The sequence below is a fragment of the Anolis sagrei genome, chromosome 4, assembly GCF_037176765.1.
Source record: "Anolis sagrei isolate rAnoSag1 chromosome 4, rAnoSag1.mat, whole genome shotgun sequence".
Taxonomy (NCBI): Eukaryota; Metazoa; Chordata; class Lepidosauria; order Squamata; family Dactyloidae; genus Anolis; species Anolis sagrei.
In genome coordinates, this window is record NC_090024.1 from 43579492 (window position 1) to 43606831 (window position 27340).

At 42.7% G+C, this 27340-nt stretch overlaps 1 protein-coding gene across 15 annotated transcripts in view; it reads left to right on the forward strand.

The window, feature by feature from the left end:
• EYA1 (EYA transcriptional coactivator and phosphatase 1) overlaps nt 1-27340 on the forward strand; it is a 108187-nt gene that overhangs the window by 50191 nt on the left and 30656 nt on the right. For all 15 annotated transcript variants that reach the window (XM_060775460.2, XM_060775464.2, XM_060775462.2 and 12 more), the window contains one exon: nt 10597-10686. In XM_060775460.2, coding sequence (XP_060631443.2) covers nt 10597-10686 — 90 coding nt within the window. The remainder of the gene's footprint in view (nt 1-10596; nt 10687-27340) is intronic.

A 27340-nucleotide genomic window follows, 5' to 3' on the forward strand; every position in this document is an offset into this window, starting at 1 on the left:
CATTTTAAGGCCTTTTAAGTAGTAAGGATGTTAGCAAGGAAGTTGTTGTTCTCTGACACCATTATATGAGAGAGTTGTCCCATAAAATGGTTTGATTTACATCTAAACGTTTGGGAAATGAAAGGAAAACAAAATACAACCAATTATGCAATTACTGCTATTTTTCCTCCAGCTCCAAAGCAGTGTTAGTGTTAGGTAAATGCACCTGCCAGAAAGGTGACACATTCACGGGGTGCGTTCTCCTCTTGTACACTCCCCAGAAGCAAATTCTCCTTAAACACAGCCTATGAACACCATTCCATAGTACATTAGACCTCCAATGCTGAAGCCAGCTAAGATGCAGAAATAAGATTATCAGCAGAATTCTATGTCTGTTTCCGAAGAAATATACTTGTAAAGTGCACTGGAACACATTGTTTCCAGACCAAAAGAGTGAGAAAAGCAAATGTAAAAAACCACATTTTCCTACTATTACATTCAAGGAAACAAACAAAACAAATTGTATCTGAGCAATCTGCTAACCAAAAAAATAGCCTCTGGCTTAACTGCGGTGGGTCACTCCATGCCTGACACTTGTGTTTAGGTTTACAAAATATTAATATATTTTTAGACAAATATATTAAAATTGAGCCCACAGGGGGAAAAAACAGGTTATGATATGAGAAAAGAGAGGATGTGTAGGTTAGATACAGAATTTGAGTGTGTGGACACAACATAGTGGAATCTGCAGCCTTCTGCCTCTTCCAGTTCTAATGTTGTCTGTTTCTGGTGGACTGAAAGAATGTTAGTTAGTTTGCAAAACTTGGTTTGCAGTTCTGGGTGCTACTGCCTACTACAGAGGCACGGGGTTTTGAGAGTGGATTTTGGAAAAAGATCCTCAACTTTCAAGGAGTTGCAATAGATGTTGTTTGTCAACTGGCCACATGACAACCAATACCTGATGAAAATCTCCCCCTCGATGGACTGTCACCTTGTCGTGGTGAGGGGGCTTGTGTGTTCCAATGAACCTGTAGGCACAACAACTTGAGTCGTGCACTCCCAGGAGTGGCCGCGGGGGAGGTTCCAGACCAAGCACAGTCCGAAGACCCAAAGACCTCAACGGCGGAGCAGGCGGAGGATAACATGGCACATGTTACAACGGCTGCGAAGGCGGAAGAAGGCTGCAACAGACTGAGAAGCCGCGGTCATTGTGTTAAACTACATCACCAGTGGAACCTCACTCTGTGAAGTCTGTGTGTTGATCAGTTGTGCACTGACCTCCACACATTAAAAAAGCCACGCACAGGCATCTTCCAAAGAAAATAAAAACCAAGCAACCAAAGTCCCATGGCGATCAGCGAGTGGCGACGGGGGCAGGACTGTGAAATCTGGAAGCCCCTAGTCACAGACTGGCACATGGGCGGTGGGTACGGACTCAGTCGTTCTACCTCAAGGTCCGAGGCAGTTGAGTAGTTCGGCAGCTGTATCCGCGACTGAGCAGCCCTATTGAGGACCCACTCTGCTCACCCCACATGGGGAGGGGGCTAGAAAAGGTGCCCTAAACATAGTCTGCCTCACTTATCCCTGACTGGACTGCCGCGTCCAGTGGGGTCACCACCCTGTGGCCAAAAAAGGAAAATGAACTTCGGTACGTGGAACGTACGGACTCTGATGGACAACAGTGGCAGTGAACGCCCCGAACGCAGAACTGCCATCATTGCAAGGGAGCTGGGACGCTTCAACATCGACATAGCAGCCCTTCAGGAGACCCGGAGAGCAGGAGAGGGACAGCTGAAGGAAGAAAAAGGAGGCTACACCTTCTTCTGGAAGGGACTGCCCGAAAAAGACCAAAGAATGCACGGAGTTGGCTTTGCCATCAGGAATGATCTGGTGAAACATCTGTCCGAAGCACCCACTGGCATCAACGAACGACTCTCAACCCTCCGAATCGATCTTGCCAAAAACCAACGGGCAACCATCATAAGTGCCTATGCACCAACACTAGATGCTGACAAAGACATCAAGGAGAAATTCTACTGTCAGCTGGACAACGTCCTATCGGGGATACCTAAGGAGGACAAAATCATCCTCCTGGGGGACTTCAATGCAAGAGTCGGGCGAGACTTCGACCTGTGGCCAGGAACCATCGGAAAAGACGGGGTTGGAAACAGCAACTCAAATGGCATCCTGCTTCTCACCAAATGTGCGGAACACAACCTTGTCATCACCAACACGCTCTTCCGCCAGAAAAACAAGTTCAAGACATCATGGAAGCACCCCCGGTCAAAGCATTGGCACCTCTTAGACTATGTAATCACACGCGCCAGAGACCGCCGCGATGTGCTCCTCACAAGAGCCATGACAGGTGCTGACGACTGCTGGACTGACCACAGGCTAATTCGATCCTCGATGGCTCTCAAGATCGCTCCCAAGCGCAGACTCCAAGGAAGGAAGACAAGGCACAAAATGAACACCCAAGCCCTTCAGGAGCCCTCCAGACGAGCCCATCTCCAAACAGCACTCAAGGACCATCTACCCACAGTACACCCCGAAAGTGTCGAGGAACATTGGAACAAACTGAAGACCTCCATCATCCAAGCCTGTGAAGAAACTATTGGATACCAAGCCAAGAAACATCAAGACTGGTTTGATGAAAATGACATCGAGATCCAACAGCTAATTGACAAGAAAAGGAAAGCCTTCCAAGCATGGCAGAGAGACATCAACTGTGCTGCTAAGAAAAAGATCTATGCCAGTGCAAAAACTGAGGTCCAAAGAAGGACAAGAGAACTCAAGAACATCTGGTGGACAAAGAAGGCTGAAGAAATCCAACACCTGGCAGATACCCATGATGCTCAGGGATTCTTCAAAGCCACAAAGGTCATCTATGGACCAAGAAACCATGGGATACAGCCTCTACGCTCATCAGATGGAACCAAACTCCTGAAGGACCAAAACTCAATTGCACTACGTTGGAAAGAACACTACCAAAGCCTCCTGAACCGCAGCTCCAATGTGGCCGAAGAGGTCCTCTCACAAATCCCGCAACAACAAACCAGGGACGAGCTTGCAGCACTGCCTAGTTTGGAAGAAGTCAGCAATGCCATCAGCCAACAGAAGAATAACAAAGCCAGTGGACCAGATGGGATCCCTGCTGAAATCTTTAAAGAGGGAGGACCTGAGCTGACACACCAACTCCACCAGCTCATAGAAAAAGTGTGGGTGACCGAGAAAATCCCAGCAGATTTCAAGGACGCCACCATCATCACCCTCTTCAAAAAAGGGGAAAGAACAGACTGCGGAAACTATCGAGGTATCTCCCTTCTAACCTCTGCTGGGAAAATCCTCGCAAGAATCCTTGCAAACCGCCTTCTGCCCCTCTCAGAAGACACCCTCCCAGAATCCCAGAATGGCTTCCGCCCCTCCAGAGGAACCGTGGACATGATCTTCACTGCACGACAGCTCCAAGAATAATGCAGGGAACAAAACCAACCTCTGTACATGGCATTCATCGACCTTGCAAAGGCATTCGACACAGTGAATCGCAGCGCTCTCTGGACCATCCTCCACAAAATCGGGTGCCCAAACAAATTTGTGAACATCCTGCGGCTCCTCCACGATGACATGATGGCAACAGTTTTGGACAGCAGTGGCTCCCAAAGTGACCCATTTAAGGTGGAATCGGGTGTCAAACAGGGATGTGTTATTGCCCCAACTCTATTCTCCATCTTCATCGCTATGATACTTCACCTTGTTGATGGGAAGCTTCCCACCGGAGTGGAAATAATCTATCGGACAGATGGCAAGCTATTCAACCTCAGCAGACTGAAAGCCAAAACCAAGGTTACAACAACAGCTGTTATAGAACTCCAGTATGCTGATGACAATGTCATCTGTGCGCATTCAGAAGAAGATCTACAAGCCACTCTAAACACCTTCGCAGAAGCATATGAGAAGCTCGGCCTGTCACTGAACATTGAGAAAACCAAGGTGCTGTTCCAGCAGTCGCCAGCCAATCCCTCTCCAATGCCAGTAATACAGCTTAATGGTGTCACATTAGAAAATGTGGACCATTTCCGCTACCTTGGCAGCCACCTCTCCACCAAAGTCAACATCGACGCCGAAATACAACACCGCCTGAGCTCTGCAAGTGCAGCATTTTCCAGAATGAAGCAGAGAGTGTTTGAGGACCGGGACATCCGTAGGGATACCAAGGTGCTTGTTTATAAAGCTATTGTCCTCCCAACCCTGCTCTATGCCTGTGAGACATGGACTGTCTACAGACGTCACATGCAGCTCCTGGAACGTTTCCATCAGCGCTGTCTCCGGAAAATCCTGCAAATCTCCTGGGAAGACAAGCGGACAAACGTCAGTGTGCTGGAAGAAGCAAAGACCACCAGCATTGAAGCGATGGTCCTCCAACATCAACTCCGCTGGGCCGGCCACATTGTCCGGATGCCTGACCACCGTCTCCCAAAGCAGGTGCTCTACTCCGAACTTAAGAACGGAAAACGGAACGTTGGTGGACAGGAAAAGAGATTTAAAGATGGGCTCAAAGCCAACCTTAAAAACTCTGGCATAGACACTGAGAACTGGGAAGCCCTGGCCCTTGAGCGCTCCAGCTGGAGGACAGCTGTGACCAGCAGTGCTGCAGAATTTGAGGAGACACGAGTGGAGGGTGAAAGAGAGAAACGTGCCAGGAGGAAGGCGCGTCAAGCCAACCCCGACGGCGACCGCCTTCCACCTGGAAACCAATGCCCTCACTGCGGAAGAAGATGCAGAGCAAGAATAGGGCTCCACAGCCACATACGGACCCACAAGGAAATCCATAATGGAAGACCATCTTACTCGTCCAACGAGGGATCGCCTAAGTAAGTAAGATGAAAATCTCACTTCTGTGCACTCATTAAGGATACTAGTGCCCTCTCCAGTTTTCAGTCTGGCAGTGAAACTTCTTCATCATCTTCTTATAGTTATGTATACATTGCTTTTTCTCTCCACAAGGAGACTCAAAGTGGTTAATTGTTTATTTAGATATCATTCCTAGGCTGTTTTCTAAGCTAGATATTCTGATGCTTCATCTTATCCATGGGCCAATCAGATTAGTCTGTTCTCTTTCATATCACAGATGTATGCCACATATAGATCAAGCTGTTTTAGAGATGTCTTATACAGTATTTCCTTTACTGGCTCCAAAGGATTCGTTTGCTTAGCATCAGAAAATCTACATCAATTGTGTATCACAGCAGTTAAGGGAAAATGCAATTTAAAAATGTTGACGTAAGTTAGAGTGATTGTTTCAAATACATTCAGGTTTGCTTTGTGAATTATATTGCTGTAGCACATTCATTTATTAGGTTAACATTTGACTGGATTAAAAAAATCTTTTGTTGGCTGCAATGAATATTCTTTCTTGTATAGTTATTCTATACATTTGGTAATATTAGAGAAGAAATAGGGAAAGAAAATTGTACTGCTGAATACTCTTAATGTAATTACCTGTATTTACTTGAATCCAATCCGCCATCGAATCTAATGCAAACCGCAATTTTCAAAACACTGAAACCTAAAAAAGTATTTACCATATTATGCAAATTTAATGTGTACCCTAATGTTGGGAAGGTAATTTATCAAAAAAGGAGATCATTAGATTCAAGTAAATATGGTAGTTTAGAACAAAACTAGTAAACTAACAGCTGGCACTAGTAACTACTATAGTGTTTTAAGAACGCAAAATGATGACTCATATCACTAATCCATCTATTCTGCCTTGTCTACACTTGTGGTGAAGACATTGGTAGTAAGGTTTATTTAAAAATGGGCATGGCTGAGTCCAAAAATATGTGGAACCAAAGTCACATCCCAACCAGACATGCAAACAAGCAAGCCATGTATTTATCAGTTTGTTGGCTTTTTCTGTTATTCAATCCATGCTCACATTCTAAATTGTTAGGCTTGAAGTAATTTCTTCCAGTGAAGAAATCTTTGCTCATACATTGTCCCAACTCATTTTCCCTTTCTCCAAATCACAACAACTTTCTAACGATTGGGTTTTCATTGCTGTGTGTTTTCAAATCATTTCCAACTTATGACAACCTTGGCAAGGTTTGTGCAGAGTGAAGTTGTTTTTGCAGTGTGAAGTTACTGTGTAGCTGAGAGTGTGTGTTTCCATGGCTGAGTGGAGATTTGTAGTGTGACCTCTGAAATCACTTAACCCTTACTGGGTTTATCTGTAGTGGAGTTAGGAGTGGACACATATCCAAGTTCACAAATAGCAATACTCTATTTGAAAGTGTTCCCCTTATTTGAAAACTGTTCTGACCAAATCCAATGGGGGAAAAAGGCCTTTAAGCTTTGGACAGCACATCTGTGGTGTTTGTTTTGCTGTCTGTGCCCCTGTTTAAAAGATTTCACCTCACTTTCTGTCCTTGTGATACTTAGATTTTGAAAAACGGTGACTTGTTGTGGAACCAAGGATTGGTGATAAGCCTCAGTAGAGTCACCTTTTCCCCATGATAATTCTTTCAGGAATGAATTTCCCTTCCTGGGGGTAGATTTCTCTCACTTCCTGTTGTCTCACTTTGAATCGTTTGTAAGTCATTCGGTGGTTTTTAATCAGTGTCTTTGAAAGTATGGATCTTATCATGAGAGGCGTCATAATTTAGCAGTAGAATATATGTGGAAAGGTTTTGTCCAATTCAAGTAGTTTTTGCAACTTCTTGACATAAGCTAGCAAGTCGAGGGAGCAACCTCTTCAGAGGATCTTGAAATCTCTTCATTTGTTTTCTTTACAAAACACTTCTATCCCATCATTTATGGAATGGTGGTGGACAGGAAAAGAGGTGTAAAGATGGGCTTAAAGCCAACCTCAAAAACTGTAGCATAGACACTGAGAACTAGGAAGCCCTGGCCTTTGAGCGCTCTAACTGCAGGTCAGCTGTGGCCAGAAGTGCTGCAGCTGTGGCCAGAAGTGCTGCAGAAGAGGCACAAATGGAGGGTGAAAGGGAGAAATGTGCCAAGAGGAAGGCATGTCAAGCCAACCCTGACCTGGACCGACTTCCGTCTGGAGGCCGATGTCCTCTCTGCGGGAGAACATGCAGATCAAGAGTGGGGCTCCACAGCCACCCACGGACGCACATCAGGATCACATCTGGAAGACAATCCTCCTCAAGCTATGAGGGATCGCCTAACATAACATCCCATCATTTATCATAGGACCTCAGGGCAGTGTACAATGCAAAGGATTTAAAATGCATCCAGATTAAATAATTTGAATAAGAAAATTGTATTAAACAAAACAAAAGTTAAAACAAACACTAAACCACATTTAAACCTACAACAATTTTAAACCATGTGCATGTACTTTGAAACAAATTAGTACCTGAAGGCTTTTATAAAAGGCCATGTGTTGGCTTATCACCAGGAAAAAAATTCAACATTGCTGCCAGCATACTTTCAAGGATTTTGAGGTCATTCCATAATTGAAGTGCCACAGCCATCTTTCATTTTGATGGCACATGTGGTCTCTTCCAACTTTATTTTTCTATGATTCTATTCTATTTGTAATGCAAAAAAACCCCTCAAAAGAACAATACAATATTAAAAATTAAGAATAATTCTAACCAACATAAATTTGCCAGTATTTCAATGGGAAGTGTGGGTCTGCTTTTGACTGATGAGACACTCAAGTGAATTAGGGTTGTTGTTGTTGTTGTTGTTGTTGTTGTTGTTGTTGTTGTTGTTGTTGTGTGCCTTCAAGTGGTTTCAGACTCAAGGTGATCCTAAATCTGAAGTTTAGGGTGGGAGTCGAGCAAATGACCTTTGAGGGCTGCCTGTGGCCCACAGGCCTTACTTTGTGGATCCTTGAGTTAGAGTGAGCAATGTAGGCCTATATGGAACTATGGTTTCATCCATGGGTTCTACATTCACAGTTTTGATCTCCATGGATTGTTCCAAAAACAAAAATCCAAAACACAAACTTAGATTTTGCCATTTTTATATAAAGTACATCACTTTATTATGCCACAGTACATAATCAAACTTGAGTATACACCAGTGTGTGTGTGTGTGTGTGTCCTGGAATCAATCCCCAGTGATACCGATGATCCACTTTATAAGGAAGCTTTTGGCTACTGTTAATCAGGAGCATTGACATAGAAGGCTGTTGTATCCTTATTCAGAATAAAAACAGAAACCTGAGAAGATGTATTGGTCCTAAGTAAATCATTTCATATAATTGTGCTTCATATATTCCAAACAATTCCACAATCCAACTGCCCAGTATCCATCTGATTAATTCAGTTGTAAATCAAATGCGGTCCGTTGTAATCATTCTATAACTATTGAAAGCTCAACGTGCTGGAAGTGAAATCCTCTGCACAGGATCCACAAACAGAATGTGTCAGTTTTATACTATATCTGGAGGTGAAGCTTCATTTTTGATAAGGGATGTGGCTAAAGCAAAGTTTTGTGACTCTGATGTGAAATCTACCATAAAACTTCCCTGTTCACTTATATCTAAGAAAAATGGCAAGGAGCTGGTTTTCCCTGTTGATTTTTCACTTGTTTCTGAAAAGAAAACTCAGAACAAAATATGCTAGTTCATTTCCTTGTCTTTCTAGTTAGCAGCCCTATTTCCAAACTAGGTTTTATGGTATTTAATATCTTCAATCCCAAAGCAACAATTCCTGTTTTTTCTGCTCCTCTTTCTAAGTTATCACTATAGAGAAAGCACCAGAGATACCAACTCCAAAAGTAAGCGAGATTATACAAACAGAATGTACTGTATTGAAACATATACAACATAGAGAACTACAATCTCCCTCCCTCTCTCTCTCCTTTCCTCTCTCTCTCTCTTTCTCTCTCTCTCTATATATATTAAAGCATATTCAACATAATAGAAATCAAAACATATACAAGATACAATGGATTTCTGGATAATATTACGTTTGGTCAAAAGAGTAATCTTCAGAGTATACAAAATATTTACAGCAAACAGTTCAGAGAGACACGTGTCTCAAGGACACACACATTTCCCCCACATGTTTAAGAGAAGCAATACTGTCACAAGGACAGCCATTACATAAGTAACATAAAGCTAGAAAAACAAAAAAAATACATATAAGGAACACAATAAAGCATCTGCAAAAAAAAGAAAGAAAGAAAAAAGGACTGAGTATTGGCAAAGATTATATTTTCTGTACTTGTATATTCTTTATGTTGTATATGCTTTGAATATGTTATTCTATTTATACCATCCCACTTGTTTGGGGGTTTGAACCTCCGGGGCATCTCTGTTCTGATTCCTCACTAATAACAGACTCCTGCTATAGCCATATTCCTGCAAGGGAAAAAAAGTTAAATATTATGAAAGGCCCATAGCTATAGGCAGGATGCAAGACTTAGGAAACACTTGGATCAAATTAGGATCATGCTTTGAGAGGTGCTTTCAAGGCGACTTTCCTGCTTCTTGGCAGGGATTTGGACTGGATGACCCACGAGATCTCTTGCAACTCAATGATTCTATGATTTGTGGATCATCTTCTAGTCATGTTTGGTTCACAAGACATTTCCATTAAGTTTTCAAAAATATTATCCTTGCCTATATTTCTGGTTCCATGGCCCTGTGTATCAGTATAATGCTTTCCTGGCCACATTGGAACTGAGTAAAATGTTTTTGATAGCTTCTATGAAGGTTTTAAGACATTGCAAATGCCATCCCCCACCAGCCTGGTGCTTCCAGATGTGTTGGGATATGTTCGGCCCATCTGTTCAGGATGGCCTTTTCTTGCCACTAATTCAAGTTATTCCTACCGTTGTTTAACAGTTTTGTTTTCTTGGTACAAGAAAATTTATTTTGGCACCTGACAACCTTCAATTAGAGTTCACAATATAGTTCAATTGAAATTTGTTCTTCTTATAGAAGAGATGGAAATTATGTAGCTTTCCAGATGTCGATGTGCTGCAGCTGTCCGCATTTTTTTCCATTGATTATACTGCTAGGTTTTCTGCAATTGGCTGTCTATTAATATACAAAAAGATGTATGATTCCCACTCCTATTTTATAGTCTTATGCTTAATAATTCAATTTTTTTCTAGAGCTTTTATTGTGATTTTTATTAAAAAGTCACCTTATGTAATTATTTCACCTTATGTAAAGCTTTCTCTACATTTATGGGATTTATTTTTCTGGATTTATTATTTTGGATTTGATTAAAATGTTCTCTTAGGAAACTCTAGGTTGTCCAGCACTATAGTGAACCTCCAACAGATATTGACCATAGAGTTGTAATGGAGGACCTAGATATTTCTATATAGAATACTTCTTTTAGGCATTCTTAGGCCCTTCAGATCGATTCATAAGAACATCTAGAGACTTCTAGAGAGGTGTTTTCTCAGGTAATAAACCAGTGTTCTTTATTCATAGTTTTTCCACTTTTGTCGGGGTCCTGTACCCCTAACATAGCAAGTGTGAAGGACTGGCTATATAAAAATTACATAAACTAGCTCCAATATAGAGCATATTTTACTTAGAGGCAGAATGTTTCAAATACAGAAATCATACCTTCCTCTATCTTACTGACTATAATTTCTGTTTCCATTTCCCCCCCTTTGGAGGATCCACCTACTTCTGTTTCACTGGGGCTGAGAATGGAGGAGATGATTTTCAACTTGGCAGACACACATCTATTCTTCAATGATTTAGAAGTAAGTAATTATTATTTTAACAAGGCTTAGAATTTATTCAGTATTAGTTGATATCAAGTTTTCAATTTTGAGGCTAACAGATGGCTTGCAGAAGGACTCTTGTGGACAGGGAAAAGCAGGCTGAGGGCCCACTGAATGTTGTAGAATTGTTGTTGCTATCATTAGAACATTAGTTCTGATCCTGCTCCATACCATCACCAACAAACCTGTAGATAGATTCATGGATGTGTAGTAAAGATTGCCACTCTTCCTTTAACTCACAAACCTCTTCCCAATACATTACAGTCTCACTTATCCAACATAAATTAGGCGGCAAGAACGTTGTATAAGCGAAAATGTTGGATAATAAAGAGGGATTAAGGAAAAGCCTATTAAACATCAAATTACATTATAATTTTGCAAATTAAGCACCAGAACATCATGTTTTACAACAAATCGTCAGAAAAATCAGTTCAATACATGATAATGTTATGTAGTAATTACTGAATTCAGCACCAAAGCATCGCAATGTATTGAAACAGCTGTGTATCCGGGTGGGAGGCAGACTGCAATGGATAATACAGAACATTGGATGAACAAGGTTGGATAAGCGAGACTCTACTGTACATCAAGTTAGAGTCCTTAGATTCCACTTTAGCTGCCATGGTTCCATCCTGTGGAATCTTGAGAGTTGCAGTTTAGGAGGAAATACTTAGAATTTCTCTGCCAGAGGCCTCTAATCCTTCTCCAGGCTGCAAATGCTAAAATTCCATAGGAAACCAATGTGCTACAATTGCAGTGTGAAAGACACATGTACGTTTCTCTCTCAAGTCACCTCTTGCACTGCTATATTCAGATCTCAGGCTTTGCCAAATCCTGTTACGGAGAGGGGCTTGGGATAAATGGAGCACGTGGTCTTTGGATGTTGGCCTTTATTGCAAGGTACTTCTTCTTTACCACATCCAAGGTGCCTTTGTTTCCCTTTCTCTTTAATGGCCCACAGTCTATGCTAAACAGGAATTCCCAGTTAATTGTAATATCAAAGTGAGGCAAAATTAGATTTATGTCTCATTTCATAATGATTTCACTAGCATAGAAAACCCTCCCATAGAAGACAGCTCCCAGCATTCCCTAGACCAGGCCCTTTAGGGGAGGAGGATGCTCCAAATGCACTGTTTCCAAGCTGCAAGCTTGCTTCTCCTTGGATTTCTTTGAGAGCATCCCAATTTTCAGGGCCGTAGCCAGAAATTTTTTTTGGGGAGGGTTGACAATTTTGGGGGTGGGTGGGGTTGAAACCTGCCTCCTAGCTCACACTGAAGCAAAGAGCACAGCAGGGGGCACAGCAACCTTCAATAGCCTGCAGCTCCACCCCTGTCAACCACCTCCACCAAGTCTGGCCCCCAACTTGGGGTTGCTTCACTACATCGGCTATTGTTGCAAGTAATGACAGTGTGAATAAACTGTCAATATTTGCTTGAGATAGTGCTTACAGTTCTGGAGGGACTTGATTTTTTTGCATCTCATAGACTTAGCATGGGGATTTGGTTAACCAGTTAAAATTCATGAGTAAACCAGGTTTTTTTAAAAAAATCTGAAACATTTCGGGGGGGAGGGGTTGAACCCCTAAAACCACCCTCTCGCTACAGGCCTGCCAATTTGTACATGTTTCCTATTTCCTATTTCCAGACTGAAACTCCCAGCAATCCTCCAGATAGATAAGATATACAGATTAGATAGAGAAAGTTAGTAGATAGATCAATCAATCAATCAGGAGGACTGCAGGGAGTTACAGTCCAAGAATAGGTAGAGAGGGAAGAAAGGAGAGAGAGGAAAAAGGGAGAGGAAGGAAGGAAAGAGGTAGAGGAGGAAGGAAGGGAGGACAGAAGGAAAGAAAAAAGGGAAGGAAGGAAGGAAGGAAGGAAGGAAGGAAGGAAGGAAGGAAGGAAGGAAGGAAGGAAGGAGAGAAAGAAGGAGAGAAAGGAGGAGAGAAAGGAGGAGAGAAAGGAGGAGAGAAAGGAGGAGGGCAGGTTGGCCACAGCAATGCATGGCAGGTAGAGCTAGTATTCATATATATTCAAAAGTGTGCGTCTCCCAATCACTATTTTAATCTTTAAAAAAGAACCTTGCAAAGCTGAGAAAGAAAAGAATAAGCAGTCAGTTGCAATATGAATCAACCATTCACAGACACACAGAAGCAAAAATCTTCTCAGTGTGTATATACTTTGGTGCTTATACATATGAGAATTCCTCTTCTAAACTGTCTCTGGCCTATGAAGAGCAGTTTCTAGCTGCCTCTTTCATCTTATAGCAGAGCAGGCAATTTCTGTTGATATTTTCATAAAAAGAAATATATATCAGCAGTCAAGTTATGCTCCCATCATAACAAAGACAGCTGTTTATTTAAAATTGAACCATTAAACAAGCTTGCGGCAGGACTGCCAACAGACATTAATCATCACGTTGTTGTTTTGTTAGAATTTATAAATGTATGTTATTCCAGACAGGCAAAAGAATCCAAAAGATTCAAATACAAGTTTTGCTGATCAAAGTTAATTGGCAGCAATTGGCCTTTAAATATTTCCTGATGTTTCCTTTTCTCAAAAATCAAGCAAAATACACCTTATTTAATAGATGAGCCAATATCATTTGAAAAATGCTGGTGTGTGACAAACCTTAAATGTGGTTTCTCAAACATCTGTCCTATATTTTGATTTCTTTTCATCTGCGAAGAAACTACTCACAGATGAATTGGCAACTTAAGAATGTAATAAAATTATTTAAATGTGCGTTATTTTTCCTCCTTTCCTTGGCGAAGTATTTATTATTTCACATTTAAAATACAAGATTTCATATATTTGCAAGTGTTTTCAATAAGGCAACCTAACGTTAAAGGCATTTATTGTTTTTATACAAGTAATGACTTTACTGGAGGACATGCTTTGGATTCTTATTCAGTCAAAAAACATCAAGGAGCTGTATTTTTAAGGCTGTTCTTGTTTTCTGTTACTATTTAATTTTATTCAAAGTATAAAACAATTATTTCACATCAATCCTATGTCCAATATTTATAGTATTTTCATTTGTTTTATCATAATTATACATATATACACAGGTAAGGTTTTCTAATGACATGAAATTGCAACTAATCCTAGTGGAAATTGATGGTGATTTAACAACCATTGCAATCAAGGCTGACCCAAGATATTTTGCTGGTATGTCCTTGCATAGCAGCAAATGGCACTCCTCAACTCAATCAAGTAAAACTGCATAATACCCGAAGGCAGGCAAGTTGTTTTGCCACAGAAGGGAGAACATTTCACAAGTGTCTCTCCTTTTCTGTGATAATAAAAATGGAGTAGTAATAACTGTTAACTATGTGTTGCCCTTTCATGAGACCTGAAATATGTTGACTGTGGTAGCCGCTCATTTTTACAAATGGTAGTACTGGCCCGGAATATAGTATGCGGGTAAGCTGACCAGAGAGTTATGCTGGAGGGCAAGATTTAATTAGATTTCTCTTAAAGGATTAAAAATCCTTTACCTCAAGCCAGGGGAATAGTCACCAATCTGGACTGCTTTAGAAAGGAATTAGACATATTCCTGGAGGAGATAACTTTTATGGAGACAGTATGCCTGTGTCTATGACATGATGGGCGCTCTATTGTGCTCAGGTCCGTATCCCAGCCTTCCCATAAACAATTGGCTGTCCACTGTAAGGACACAATCCTAGCCCAACATGGCATGTAATGCAGTAGCTGTTTGCTCTGCAGTATACAGATAAAAGAACTTTTTTTGCAGGGGAGACACATAAAGGAAATATTCGTGTTGAACTCTGTTGCCTTCCTACATAATAGATTTCTGGGAAACGTTGTTACTGCTGCTATCGTTATAAATTGCTGAACAGTGAAAGCGAAAGTTCTTGAGAAATGTTCAGCCCTGATGAAAAGCGAATGCAAATATTTTGAGTGTGAAAACATATTTTACTGCCTACAGGATTACCTGTGTTTCCTGCTTCTTAGTGAGTAATGATAACACCTTTTCAGAAGAGTATTTCAGCACATCTGGTCTAAGGCAGAACCAGGAAGTGCAGAGGCATGAAAAATATATAGAACAATGGTTGAGAAGTTATCTGAGCCATTCCAGCCTCTTAAGCAGGGTTTCTACCCCCACTCCCCCCCCCCCCCACACACACTGCATTGAGTTCTAAAGAAAGCTTTGATTTGATTTGATTTGATTTGATTTAATCACCACTAGGTGAGCCTCCCTTGATTGAGCATAGTGATGAATTTGACTCTGTGCCCTCCCTGCACTTTGCCATCTGCCGTTCTGCTCTGGAAGACAGACTGGTGGTAAGGTCATACAGTAGAGTCTCCCTTATCCACCATAAATGGGCCGGCAGAACGTTGGATAAGCAAAAATGTTGGATAATAAGGAGGGATTAAGGAAAAGCCTATTAAACATCAAATTATGTTATGATTTTACAAATTAAGCACCAAAACATCATGTTTAAGAAGAAATAGACAGAAAAAAGCAGTTCAATACACGATAGTAGTAATTACTGTATTTACAAATTTAGCACCAAAACATCACAATTTATTGAAACAGCTGTGGATCCGGGCAGGAGCAGTCTGCATTGGATAATACAGAATGTTGGATGAGTGAAGGTTGGATAAGAGAGACTCTACTGTATTAGTTTCTTTCTTTATAGATCATAATGGACACAGAGAAGCTATGAATAAAATACTGTGGCTGCTCTGGTGTTTTCAGCATCAACTTATTAGGCTGACTGGAAGCACTGAATTATGTATGGACTGGCAATACAATATATTTGACCTTTTGGTTTTTTTAGCTGTGTAGCTACAGTATAAATCCATATACATCACAGTTAGCTTTGGCTGGAACTTCTCTGTCTGTATCGGGCAATTTTGGTCTTGGAATGACCTGACCTGAAATGTTGTCTTGCTTACTGAATCTTCACCGCTACCAGTGCTTTCATCCTTTCCTTCACATACCATATTGTAAACCTTGTTTTCATCCTAAGGAAACTTCACAGGTCTGCTATGTCATCTGAGCGTTTGTGAAAATAGCATTTAGGATTTTAAAAAGCCAATTGGGTATTGATACCTATGCTCTCACACAGTAACAGTATATGGCTACAAACAGCTGTTTTGTTAATTTTAAATTTTCTCTTTCACAATAATGTACCTCTGGAATAAATAGTGGGATCATGGTGCATTAACAATACGCAGTATTCAATTGTTTCACAGAAAGGGCGTGTTACCTAGATCCTAGGCTTTCGATATTACATCTGATAGAGCAGATGTGCAGAATCGCTTGGCAGCAGCTGGACATGTTCTGAGTGCAGCTGTTGAGTAGAACAGATCATGTCCACAAAGCACAAATACCTACCCAGGTCTGCATAGTATCACCATATCCTATCCCTTTATTCCAGTGCTTTTTGTCATTTTTTGAAATTCCTTTCTTCCAAATGCTTGACTGTTTGGTGACATATATCAGTGTAATCCTGTACTCCACTTCATCTGAACTTCTGATTATCTAACTGCCATCAAAAATTAATTTTCATATTTAGTTTTATGTAAGCCCAATTGTTTTCACTGAAATTTATTTTCAGTAAAACATGGTTAGAATTGCAACCTAACCAACCTTAGTTAGAGTAAATTATACTGTAGTGCTGTCATTTGTTTATGCTACAACTTTGCAAGTAGTCCATTGCAGATACTATTTTACACAAGTAGATTGTGGAGAAGATCCATCTGCAGAATACATATTTATATATAAATACATTAGTAAGGACTTTTGACCATTGAACAACTGATGACGAATCATAGAATCATAGAGTTGGAAAAGACCACATGGGATCTGCCATGCTGGGAAAGCACAATCAAAGCACCCCCAACAGATGACCATCCAGCCTTAGTTTAAAAGCCTCCAAAGAAGGAGCTTCCACCACACTTCTAAGCAGTGAGTTCCATTGTTAAATAGCTCTTATAGTTAGGAATATTTGCCTTCCCAAGCATGCAGTATGATTTACTCGTTGCGGTCAGAGCTTGTGGGATCCAGCCACTTTGATCATGAGCTAAGTTCCAAGTCTGACTCAGTAGATTTTTCAAGTCAGTTGCTCCAGAGTCCTGTCTCTGATTCTGCAGAACTTAAAGAACTGCCAGGCTTTCTTGGGAACTTTGAGCAATGAAATGGATTCTAGTGTCTAGAGCACTGTGGCTAGAGTATGAATGTGACCAAAACCATGACCAAAACCATGCAAGAGTACATCATTATGTCTACCATAAATAGTGGTGGCAGAAGTAAAATGACTTGTATTGTCGAAGGCTCCTGTGGGTTTTTTCGGGCTATAGGGCCATGTTCTAGAGGCATTTCTCCTGACGTCTTAACACCTCTCAACAGGGGATCTTAACACCTATCAACAGGGGATTTTCCCAGGCTCAGCCAGGCCTTCAAATGCTAATGAAGGTGGTCAGTTGAAACATTCACACCTAGCTCCAGCAGGGAAGAGCTCCTTGCCCCACCCCAGCCATTCCACAGATATATAAACCCATTGTCCTAATTCTAACGGACCTCACTACCTCTGAGGATGCTTGCCATAGATGCAGGCGAAACGTCAGGAGAAATGCCTCTAGAACATGGCCCTATAGCCCAAAAAAAACCCCACAAGAACCTAGAAAAATGACTTCTTTGCCACTATTGCATTCTCAATGAATTGCCTGACAGAGTTCTTCTTTCTTCTTTGTTATGATTGAACTGATGTGTTCTAATCCAACAGGACAGTATTGTCTGTATCCATATTGTGCATATTAGTCAATCAGTCAATCAATTCACATACATTGTGGGCCTAAAAAGATATTTAGAGCACTATCAGGTCTCTGTGGAAGCAGTTTCAAATATTGTAGCCTGAGGATGTGGATAGAGTGATTCTTGGCCATTTTTCACTGATCATTTCCCTCTTATTCTAGCAGATATAGGTTGACTGAAAGGGTGTAGGGAGTGGTGAATGTTTGTTACAGTTTTGTTGAAGACTGTAATAACACATCCTCTTTAGTCCTGGGTGAAGATTTTTGAATCATAGTGTTTTCAGATCTGACAAGAACAGCCTTGGTTGCTATGGCTTAGGATTTTTGCATTCAGAAAGATGAGGGGAGTGAAGGAGGAGAAGAACTTTATTTTTCTACCCTGCCTCCATCTCCCTGAGGGGACTCGGGGAGGCTTACATGGGGCCAAGCCCAAGGCAACATACAATTAAAAACATAACAATAACATATTAAAATAGCATAAAAACAGCAGCATCATAGATAATAATAAACAAGAATCATAAGCAACAACAGAGATACCTCTAGTCTCATTTTTTTTGGTGGAGGGGGCCAAAACAAGTAAAAGGATAGGCTGGTCAATAAGGTGTATAGAGTGTATAGTATCATAGGAATAGAGCAATTATAACAGGATCATTTCAGCTTAACTTAAAAGTGTAGTAATCAAATATAGGAACTTGATATCAGGTCATGGTTAGGGACCATCAGTCAAAGGAGTCATCAGTCAAATGCACAACGAAACATCCACATCTTTAGTTCCTTACAGAATGTGGATAGGGAGGGTGCCAGCCTAATCTCCTTGGGGAAGGAGTTCCAGAGACACGGGGCGACCACCGAGAATGCCCTTTCCCTCGTCCCCACCAACCATTCCTGAGATGGGGGTGGGAGCGAGATAAGAGCATCCCCGGAAGATCTTAAGGACCATGTTGGCTCATAGGGGAGGATGCAGTCATGAAAATAAGCAGGTCCTGAACCGTTTAGAGCTTTATAGGTGGTAACCTACAACTCAGAGTTCTACAATGTTTGTTTTCAATTATCCTCTGGAATCTTTTGGTATATTGAGCATAATATATTTCTGAAATACCTTGATGAATTGAATATAGGAGGCACTTTATTTCTAATGGTCCCATTCCTACCTTCAGGATTATTTATTTATTAATGCACTTGTATACCGCTAATATCTCAGCCTAAATCGGCGACTCATTGCGGTTTACAACATTTAAAAAACAATATTCAGTTAAAAGCATAAAACACATATACAGTACAAATTATTGGGCCACCAATAACAATCCTATGCATCTCATAACTGGAATCGTAATCCAAAATTCATCGTCCGTGTATAACCAATCCTTAGTCATCACAATTCGTTACAACGGATTAACCGAATGCTTGTTTAAACATCCATGTCTTCAATCTTTTCCGAAACACCATCAGCGAAGGGGCTGATCGTACCTCTATGGGGAGGGTGTTCCAAAGCCGGGGGGCCACCACAGAAAAGGCCCTATCTCTCGTCCCCGCCAGCCGAGCTTGAGAAGCAGGCGGGATCGAGAGCAGGGTCTCCCCGGAAGATCTCAAACTCCTGGTGGGTTCATAGGCAGAGATGCAGTCAGATAGGTAGCTTGGGCTGGAACCATTTAGGGCTTTAAAGGCCAACGCCAGCACTTTGAATTCAGCCCGGTAGCAGATCGGTAGCCAGTGGAGTTGGCGCAACAGGGGGGTTGTATGCTCCCTGCGCTCCGCTCCTGTTAAAATCATGGCTGCCGAGCGTTGGACTAGTTGGAGCTTCCGAGCTGTCTTCAAAGGCAACCCCACGTAGAGAGCGTTGCAGTAGTCTAAACGGGATGTAACCAGAGCGTGGACTACCGTGGCCAAGTCAGACTTCCCAAGGTATGGGCGCAGCTGGCGCACAAGCTTTAGCTGTGCAAATGCTCCCCTGGTCACCGCCGAAACCTGGGGTTCCAGGCTCAGCGATGAGTCCAGGATCACACCCAAGCTGCGAACCTGCATCTTCAGGGGGAGTGTGGCCCCATCCAACACAGGCTGTAACCCTATGCAAAACAGTACCTCCAAGACCCATCCCTGCGAGGCGTCCCAGAAGGATACCATGGTCGACGGTATCGAAGGCCGCTGAGAGGTCGAGCAGCACCAACAGGGACACACTCCCCCTGTCGAGCTCCCGGCGCAGATCATCCACTAAGGCGACCAAGGCTGTCTCGGTACCATGTCCCGGCCTAAAGCCAGACTGTGCCGGGTCTAGATAATCCGTGTCTACCAAGAATACCTAGAGTTGTGAGGCCACCACACGTTCCAAGACTTTGCCCAAGAAGGGGAGATTGGAAACTGGCCGATAGTTGTCGAATTTAGTGGGGTCCAGTGATGGTTTCTTCAACAGCGGTTTTATTATAGCTTGTTTTAAGCTCGCTGGAAACTTGCCTTCCCGAAGGGAAGCATTAACCACCACCTTAACCCACTCAGCCAATCCCCTTCTGGCCTCCTTTAGAAGCCAGGATGGGCAGGGGTCCAGGATGCATGTGGTTGGCCTCATTCCTCCAAGTATCTTGTCCACATCCTCGGGTTTCACCAATTGAAATGAATCCATCAAAACTGGACAAGCAGGTGCTCGTGTTACATCCTCAGAGACTGCCATTAACATGGTATCCAGACCAGAACGGATCAAAGCGACTTTGTCTGTAAAGAACTGAGCAAAAGCTTCACAGCGAGAAGTCGAATCGTCAGGGTTCCCACCTTGAGTGGTGGGATTTAAAAGGCCTCTGACAATTCGGAACAGCTCAGCCGGACGGTTCTTTGCAGACGCAATAGTGGCCGCAAAGAAAGCCTTCTTTGCGGCTTTTATTGCCGCGGCATATGCCCTTAAAAAGGACACAAACCGTGTTCGATTTGGCTCACTCGGATCTGAACGCCACACACTCTCTAGTTCCCTCTTCCTTCGCTTCATCACTGCCAGCTCCTCGGTGAACCAGGGAGCTGGTTTAGCTCGGCTACTTGAGAGGGGACGTTCCGGAGCAATCGTGTCAATTGCCCTAGTCATCTCCTCATTCCAGAGAGTGACCAGGGCCTCGACAGGATCACCTACCGAGGCGGCGGGAAACTTCCCAAGAGCCATCAGGAATCCATCCGGATCCATAAGCCTCCTGGGGCGGACCAACTTAATGGGTCCTCCACCTCTGCAGAGGTTAGGGGGCGCAGTGAGCCTAAATCTGACCAGGAAGTGGTCGGTCCATGGCAACGGAGAGATGGTCAGCTCCTCGACCCCACCACCTTCCTCCCATCCCTGGCAGAAAACCAAGTCCAATGTATGTCCTGCACTATGAGTGGGGCCAGATACTTGCTGGGACAGCCCCATGGTTGCCATGGCAGACATGAAGTCCTGAGCCGCTCCTGAAAGGGCCGCCTCGGCATGGACATTGAAGTCCCCCAGCACAAGGAGCCGCTGGGATTCCAGTGCCAGGCCTGAGACCACCCCCGCTAGCTCAGGTAAGGAGACTGTAGTGCAGCAAGGTGGGCGGTACACTAACAGAATCCCTATTCTGTCCCGGTCACCCAACCTCAAGTGGACACATTCAAAATTTGTTGACTGCGGGATGGGGCCCCTGGTCAGAGGGATGGAATCTCTATAGACAACTGCGACCCCGCCTCCCCGCCCTCCGGATCTCGGCTGGTGCTGCACGGAAAAACCTAGTGGGCAAAGCTGGGTCAAATTCACGCCTCCCGCTTCGTCCAACCAGGTCTCCGTGATGCACGCCAGATCTGCCCGCTCATCCAGGATTAAGTCTTGGATGAAAGTTGTTTTTCCATTGACAGATCTGGCGTTCAACAGCACCACCTTCAATCCAGAGGGACCGCCATCCTGGTTACACCATTTTACCATATCAGGAGACCAGTTTGGAATCACTAATGTTGTTACACGATCCCTAGGCCGAATTAATGGTCTCCTTTTCCCGCATCTCCCCTTCCCCACCACCACTTCTATGGGGGCCCCTCGGCTGGCGCAACACCCCCCCTCCTCCATGCCGCATTCCATATCCAGAATCTCAATATGTATTTCATTGTTGGCAATTTGCTTTGTTGAGATCTCAACTTGCCATGGTCTTCTGTTCCCTTTATCTCCCCCCACCCGTGTTCTATCATTTCCCAAGATCTCCAGCTCGCTTTGTCCCCTGCCCCTTTCACAATTAACTAACAATAAGAATAGTAAATTCTAAGACAAGATGGAAGTGCCTTCTGTTCCCTTATGTCTTTGCTCTGGCTAGAGCAGCCCTTGGAGCCAGAAGGGGGGAGGGGCCTCTCAAGTGATGATATAGGCAGAAGACAAGATGGAAGTCTCTTCTGTGCCCTTCTGTCTTTGCTCTGGCTAGAGCAGCCCTTGGAGCCAGAAGGGGGCGAGGCCTCTAGTGATGATACAGGCAGAAGACAAGATGGAGTCTCTTCTGTGCCCTTCTGTCTTTGCTCTGGCTAGGGCAGCCCTTGGAGCCAGAAGGGGGCGAGGCCTCTAGTGATGATACAGGCAGAAGACAAGATGGAGACTCTTCTGTGCCCTTCTGTCTTTGCTCTGGCTAGAGCAGCTCTTGGAGCCAGAAGGGGGCGAGGCCTCTAAGTGATGATACAGGCAGAAGACAAGATGGAGACTCTTCTGTGCCCTTCTGTCTTTGCTCTGGCTAGAGCAGCCCTTGGAGCCAGAAGGGGGCGAGGCCTCTAGTGATGATACAGGCAGAAGACAAGATGGAGTCTCTTCTGTGCCCTTCTGTCTTTGCTCTGGCTAGGGCAGCCCTTGGAGCCAGAAGGGGGCGAGGCCTCTAGTGATGATACAAGCAGAAGACAAGATGGAGACTCTTCTGTGCCCTTCTGTCTTTGCTCTGGCTAGGGCAGCCCTTGGAGCCAGAAGGGGGCAAGGCCTCTAAGTGATGATATAGGCAGAAGACAAGATGGAGTCTCTTCTGTGCCCTTCTGTCTTTGCTCTGGCTAGAGCAGCTCTTGGAGCCAGAAGGGGGCGAGGCCTCTAAGTGATGATATAGGCAGAAGACAAGATGGAGTCTCTTCTGTGCCCTTCTGTCTTTGCTCTGGCTAGAGCAGCTCTTGGAGCCAGAAGGGGGCGAGGCCTCTAAGCGATGATATAGGCAGAAGACAAGATGGAGTCTCTTCTGTGCCCTTCTGTCTTTGCTCTGGCTAGAGCAGCCCTTAGAGCCAGAAGGGGGCGAGGCCTCTAGTGATGATACAAGCAGAAGACAAGATGGAGTCTCTTCTGTGCCCTTCTGTCTTTGCTCTGGCTAGAGCAGCCCTTAGAGCCAGAAGGGGGCGAGGCCTCTAAGCGATGATATAGGCAGAAGACAAGATGGAGTCTCTTCTGTGCCCTTCTGTCTTTGCTCTGGCTAGAGCAGCCCTTGGAGCCAGAAGGGGGCGAGGCCTCTAGTGATGATACAAGCAGAAGACAAGATGGAGTCTCTTCTGTGCCCTTCTGTCTTTGCTCTGGCTAGAGCAGCCCTTGGAGCCAGAAGGGGGCGAGGCCTCTAGTGATGATACAGGCAGAAGACAAGATGGAGACTCTTCTGTGCCCTTCTGTCTTTGCTCTGGCTAGAGCAGCCCTTGGAGCCAGAAGGGGGCGAGGCCTCTAGTGATGATACAAGCAGAAGACAAGATGGAGTCTCTTCTGTGCCCTTCTGTCTTTGCTCTGGCTAGAGCAGCCCTTGGAGCCAGAAGGGGGCGAGGCCTCTAGTGATGATACAGGCAGAAGACAAGATGGAGACTCTTCTGTGCCCTTCTGTCTTTGCTCTGGCTAGAGCAGCCCTTGGAGCCAGAAGGGGGCGAGGCCTCTAGTGATGATACAGGCAGAAGACAAGATGGAGACTCTTCTGTGCCCTTCTGTCTTTGCTCTGGCTAGGGCAGCCCTTGGAGCCAGAAGGGGGCGAGGCCTCTAGTGATGATACAGGCAGAAGACAAGATGGAGACTCTTCTGTGCCCTTAGTATTGGAAAGTATTGCTGGGAAACCTCAACTACATAGCAATTACACTGCAGGGTTCTGCAAGGTTCAATTTTACCTCCCATGGTATTTATCATTAATGTGAAGCAACTGGGAGCTGTTATCTGGTGGTTCAGAGCATGGTGTTATTGAAATGCAAATATATTTCTCTATTTCATCGGAATCAGAAGAGTCTCTGAAAGTGCAGGGCTGGATGCTAGAGGTAGAGATAATAGTGATAGGGGGCAGTAAATTGAAGTTAAAACCTGTGAAAGCATAGAGTCTCTGAATAGGCATGAAATAGACAGTGTCTGAGGACAAGGCAAGAACAGAGCAAGAATGAAATTTGGGGACTGACATCTTGATTTAAAGCTGGCATTGGAAGGCCAGGTGCCTTGATGGCAGTTCCATTAGAATATTACAATAAACTAATATTTATAATCAATGGCTGTTATCAGTATAATCTAACCATAGCAGATGATATTCTCAGTAATATTCCAGATAGTCTATTAAAAAGTACCTTAAATGTACCTCAGTGGACAAGTACCAAATTCTGGGGGTTTAGTGGGTTTTATTTGGTCCCATTCTTAACTTCTGTGACATTCATATAACAAAAATACAATTTCTGCCTTAACATTTGTTCTACTATTCCTCATTCTCAGAATCCTTTTCCAGTTCATCAACAGTGTTTTTAAACTGTATTACCTGGCACTGACTTGAGTAATCTCATAAATTTTCCACCCTGGAAATAATGTTTTAACACACACAAAATAAGGCAATCAAAAGTGGTACACCATAATCATAGCAGCTTGTTCAGAAAAATAGAGGTTGGTCTGGATTTTGTTGTTGTCAAGGAAAACTGTTAGTATGGATAGTTCTTTTGGTTATGAAGATTACGTGTTGAAATCTCAGAGTGAATAATGGAGAATAACATCTTTTCACTGCCTGAAATATAGAATTGCCATAGAATCATCATTTCTCAAATTATCATTAAATAATTGAAATGTAAAGTATGTTATATTGAATTTTTACTGCGAATAAAACACTGTATTTCAAGGTCATCATTATGACCTCATCAAGTGGATTATTTGTAAACATTTCTTGGTTTGATTTCAGATGCAATAATCTCCAATTTTTTTTATCTTCCAACAATAAAAAGTCTGTTATTGTTGGAATATAGTTCTTCACTGTAAGGAGCCCCCGGTGGCACAGTGGGTTAAGTCCTTGTGCCAGCAGACCTGAAGATCGACAGGTTGGAGGTTCGAATCTGGGGAGAGCACAGATGAGCTCCCTCTGTCAGCTCCAGCTCCCCATGCGGGGACAGGAGAGAAGCTTCCCACAAGGATCGTAAAACATCTGGGCATTCCCTGGGCAATGTTCTTGCAGGTGGCCAATTCTCTCACACCAGAAGCTCCTGACACGATAAAACAACCTGTAAGATTACACTATGTATGAAAAATTGTTTACAACATTGCCTCAACAAGAACAGAAGATATGAGTGAACTATTGCAGAAGCTATAGCAACCACAATCTGTTGCTGCTGAGTAATCTGTATTTTTTTTTAAATAAAGAAAAATATCAAATATTTTTATTTTAAAAATTAAGAGAAAAAAATCAAAGTTCAAAACTGCAAAATTCAGGATTTTTTCCAAATATTTTTATTAAACATTTACTAAGAGAGTGGGGGAGGGGGAGACAAAGGAACGAAAAGAAAAAAATTGAGAGTAATAGATTAGTTATTGGATAGTTGCATCTTTACAAATGTGCAATATATCACAAGGAGAGAAAAAAAATCAAGACTTGATCAAAAGAATTTGTAATGAAGAAGCTTTAAAATGATAATAACACATAATATTCAACTTTTGAAAGGATTGTAGCCCTAGTAATATTAGACTTTGTCTAGGATACAAATATGTGAGACCACATAACAAACTAGGCTGGGATGGGAAAAGTGGATTCAGTCACTTAAAAATAGATATAAATTACCAGTTACTCAAAACTGTTCCAGGGCTTACATGGGCTTAAGCGGCTGAGGGGGAAAAGGAAAGGGCCTGAGGCTATTAGGAATGGTCCAAAACACCCGAAGGACCCAAGTTTGCCCATGCCTGATCTAGTGTATAATTCTTGAAATATGACATAAACAAACAAACTGCAATAACAAAAAACCCACCTTCAGATAATAAGTATCTATAGTAAAATATCTACACATTTTAGCTCTACGTGTTTTTGCATTTTGAGTCCCGGATGATGGTGGTGGTGGTGATGTCCCACACAGGATTACTTTTTTTTACAGAATGAGAGGCCAAGAGAGAAGAAGCCGGAATCTCTGAGTGTGAGGCTTGCAATAGCAGCCTGGGGTGAACAGTGCAAACTTGCAGAACCAGGTAGAAATTAGAAAGAGGAATGTCAAAGTGCACTGTGCTTTTGTTGGGATTGTTGCAACAAGATTAGTGAAGTCCTGAAAGTGCAACTTCCACCCCCTTGGGCATTACTGACAGCATCCTTACTGTTTTATTACACGGATTTCAAAAGACTGTCCAACCCTGGATTTTGTCCTTGTTATTCTCCTGAGCAAAAATCAGTTTAAAGGATGGGGTGCAAGACAAATATAGGGACGTGCTGAGAAATAATACGTATTCTGTGACTTGTAGCTATATTGGGTTGTATCCAACAATGTCATTTTGCTGGCCGAATAGACACTGAGGGAATAATTTTCCCTTCCCTGTGCAGCACTGCCTGCTCCTATCCCTGCTTTGCAACCTTTGAGTATATTTAATGATGGAGCAGTGGAAGAAAATCTCTATTGCATGCCAAAAGTCAAATTTTACTCCTTCACTGTTAGAACTGCATATAAAAAAAACTTACTCCTTCCAGATAATGACTTCTTTGTAGTTAAATTACATACAACTATGTTACTTATTGTTTGGCATCCTTTTGAACTTAATCTGAAGCTTCCTGTCAGAAATATATGAGATAATCATAATGATGATTAGTGTAATCCTACACAGGTTTACTTCAAAGTTGGTCCTTTTTTATTCAGTGGGGCTTGTTCCTAAGGTGCAATATGTTGGATTTTAGCCATTGTCTGTAAAGTACTGTTTAAAAATGTAATTTTGCTTCAGTGGGAATACTCTGTAAACATGCAATATTAATCCAGATTTTAAAGGTACCTGGAAATAGTTTTATCCAAAGGGGGTTATGATATCACTTTGGAATCCAAGGAATTTTACCATTCATAAGACTGAAGGTATCCATCCAAGAAATTTAGTAGTTTTATGGTAGTTCAACAATTTTATTGAATATTCCCTGCTGGCAAATACACCTTTGAGCATTCCTTGCCCTATGAAAATTAATAGGGTCACCATGTCAGAAGGTAACGTGAAGGCACACAAACCTTTGAAATCAGGCAACTATTTTTTTCCCCACTCTAGGATACTTTAGAAAACTGTGATCATGCAAGACTTAGAATAAGGAAGTAGTTTATGTTCTCAGCTAAATGAAATGACAGAATAAAAAGTTATATATTCTCCATACCTGAAATTGTTGCAAGGATAGCAACAATTTCAGCAATGGGAGAAAGGGCATTATATTACTACCAGCTGTAGTTTGGCATCTGCTGGGATAATAATACTACTAGTAGTCATAGTAGCAGTAGTAGTAATGTGTTACTGACTCTCTTTATCTGATGTTGTCCTCATTGTTAAGCCAGTTGTATATTGCTTTCTGCTTGAGCTTAGGATGCTCAGAAAATATGTGCAATGAAATGTATCATGTCATTGAAGTCACTAGACGTCTGGGCTGGAAACTCCACCCGGGCTATATCCCAGTTCCAGTAAGCATTATCCTGCCCCAGTTTGA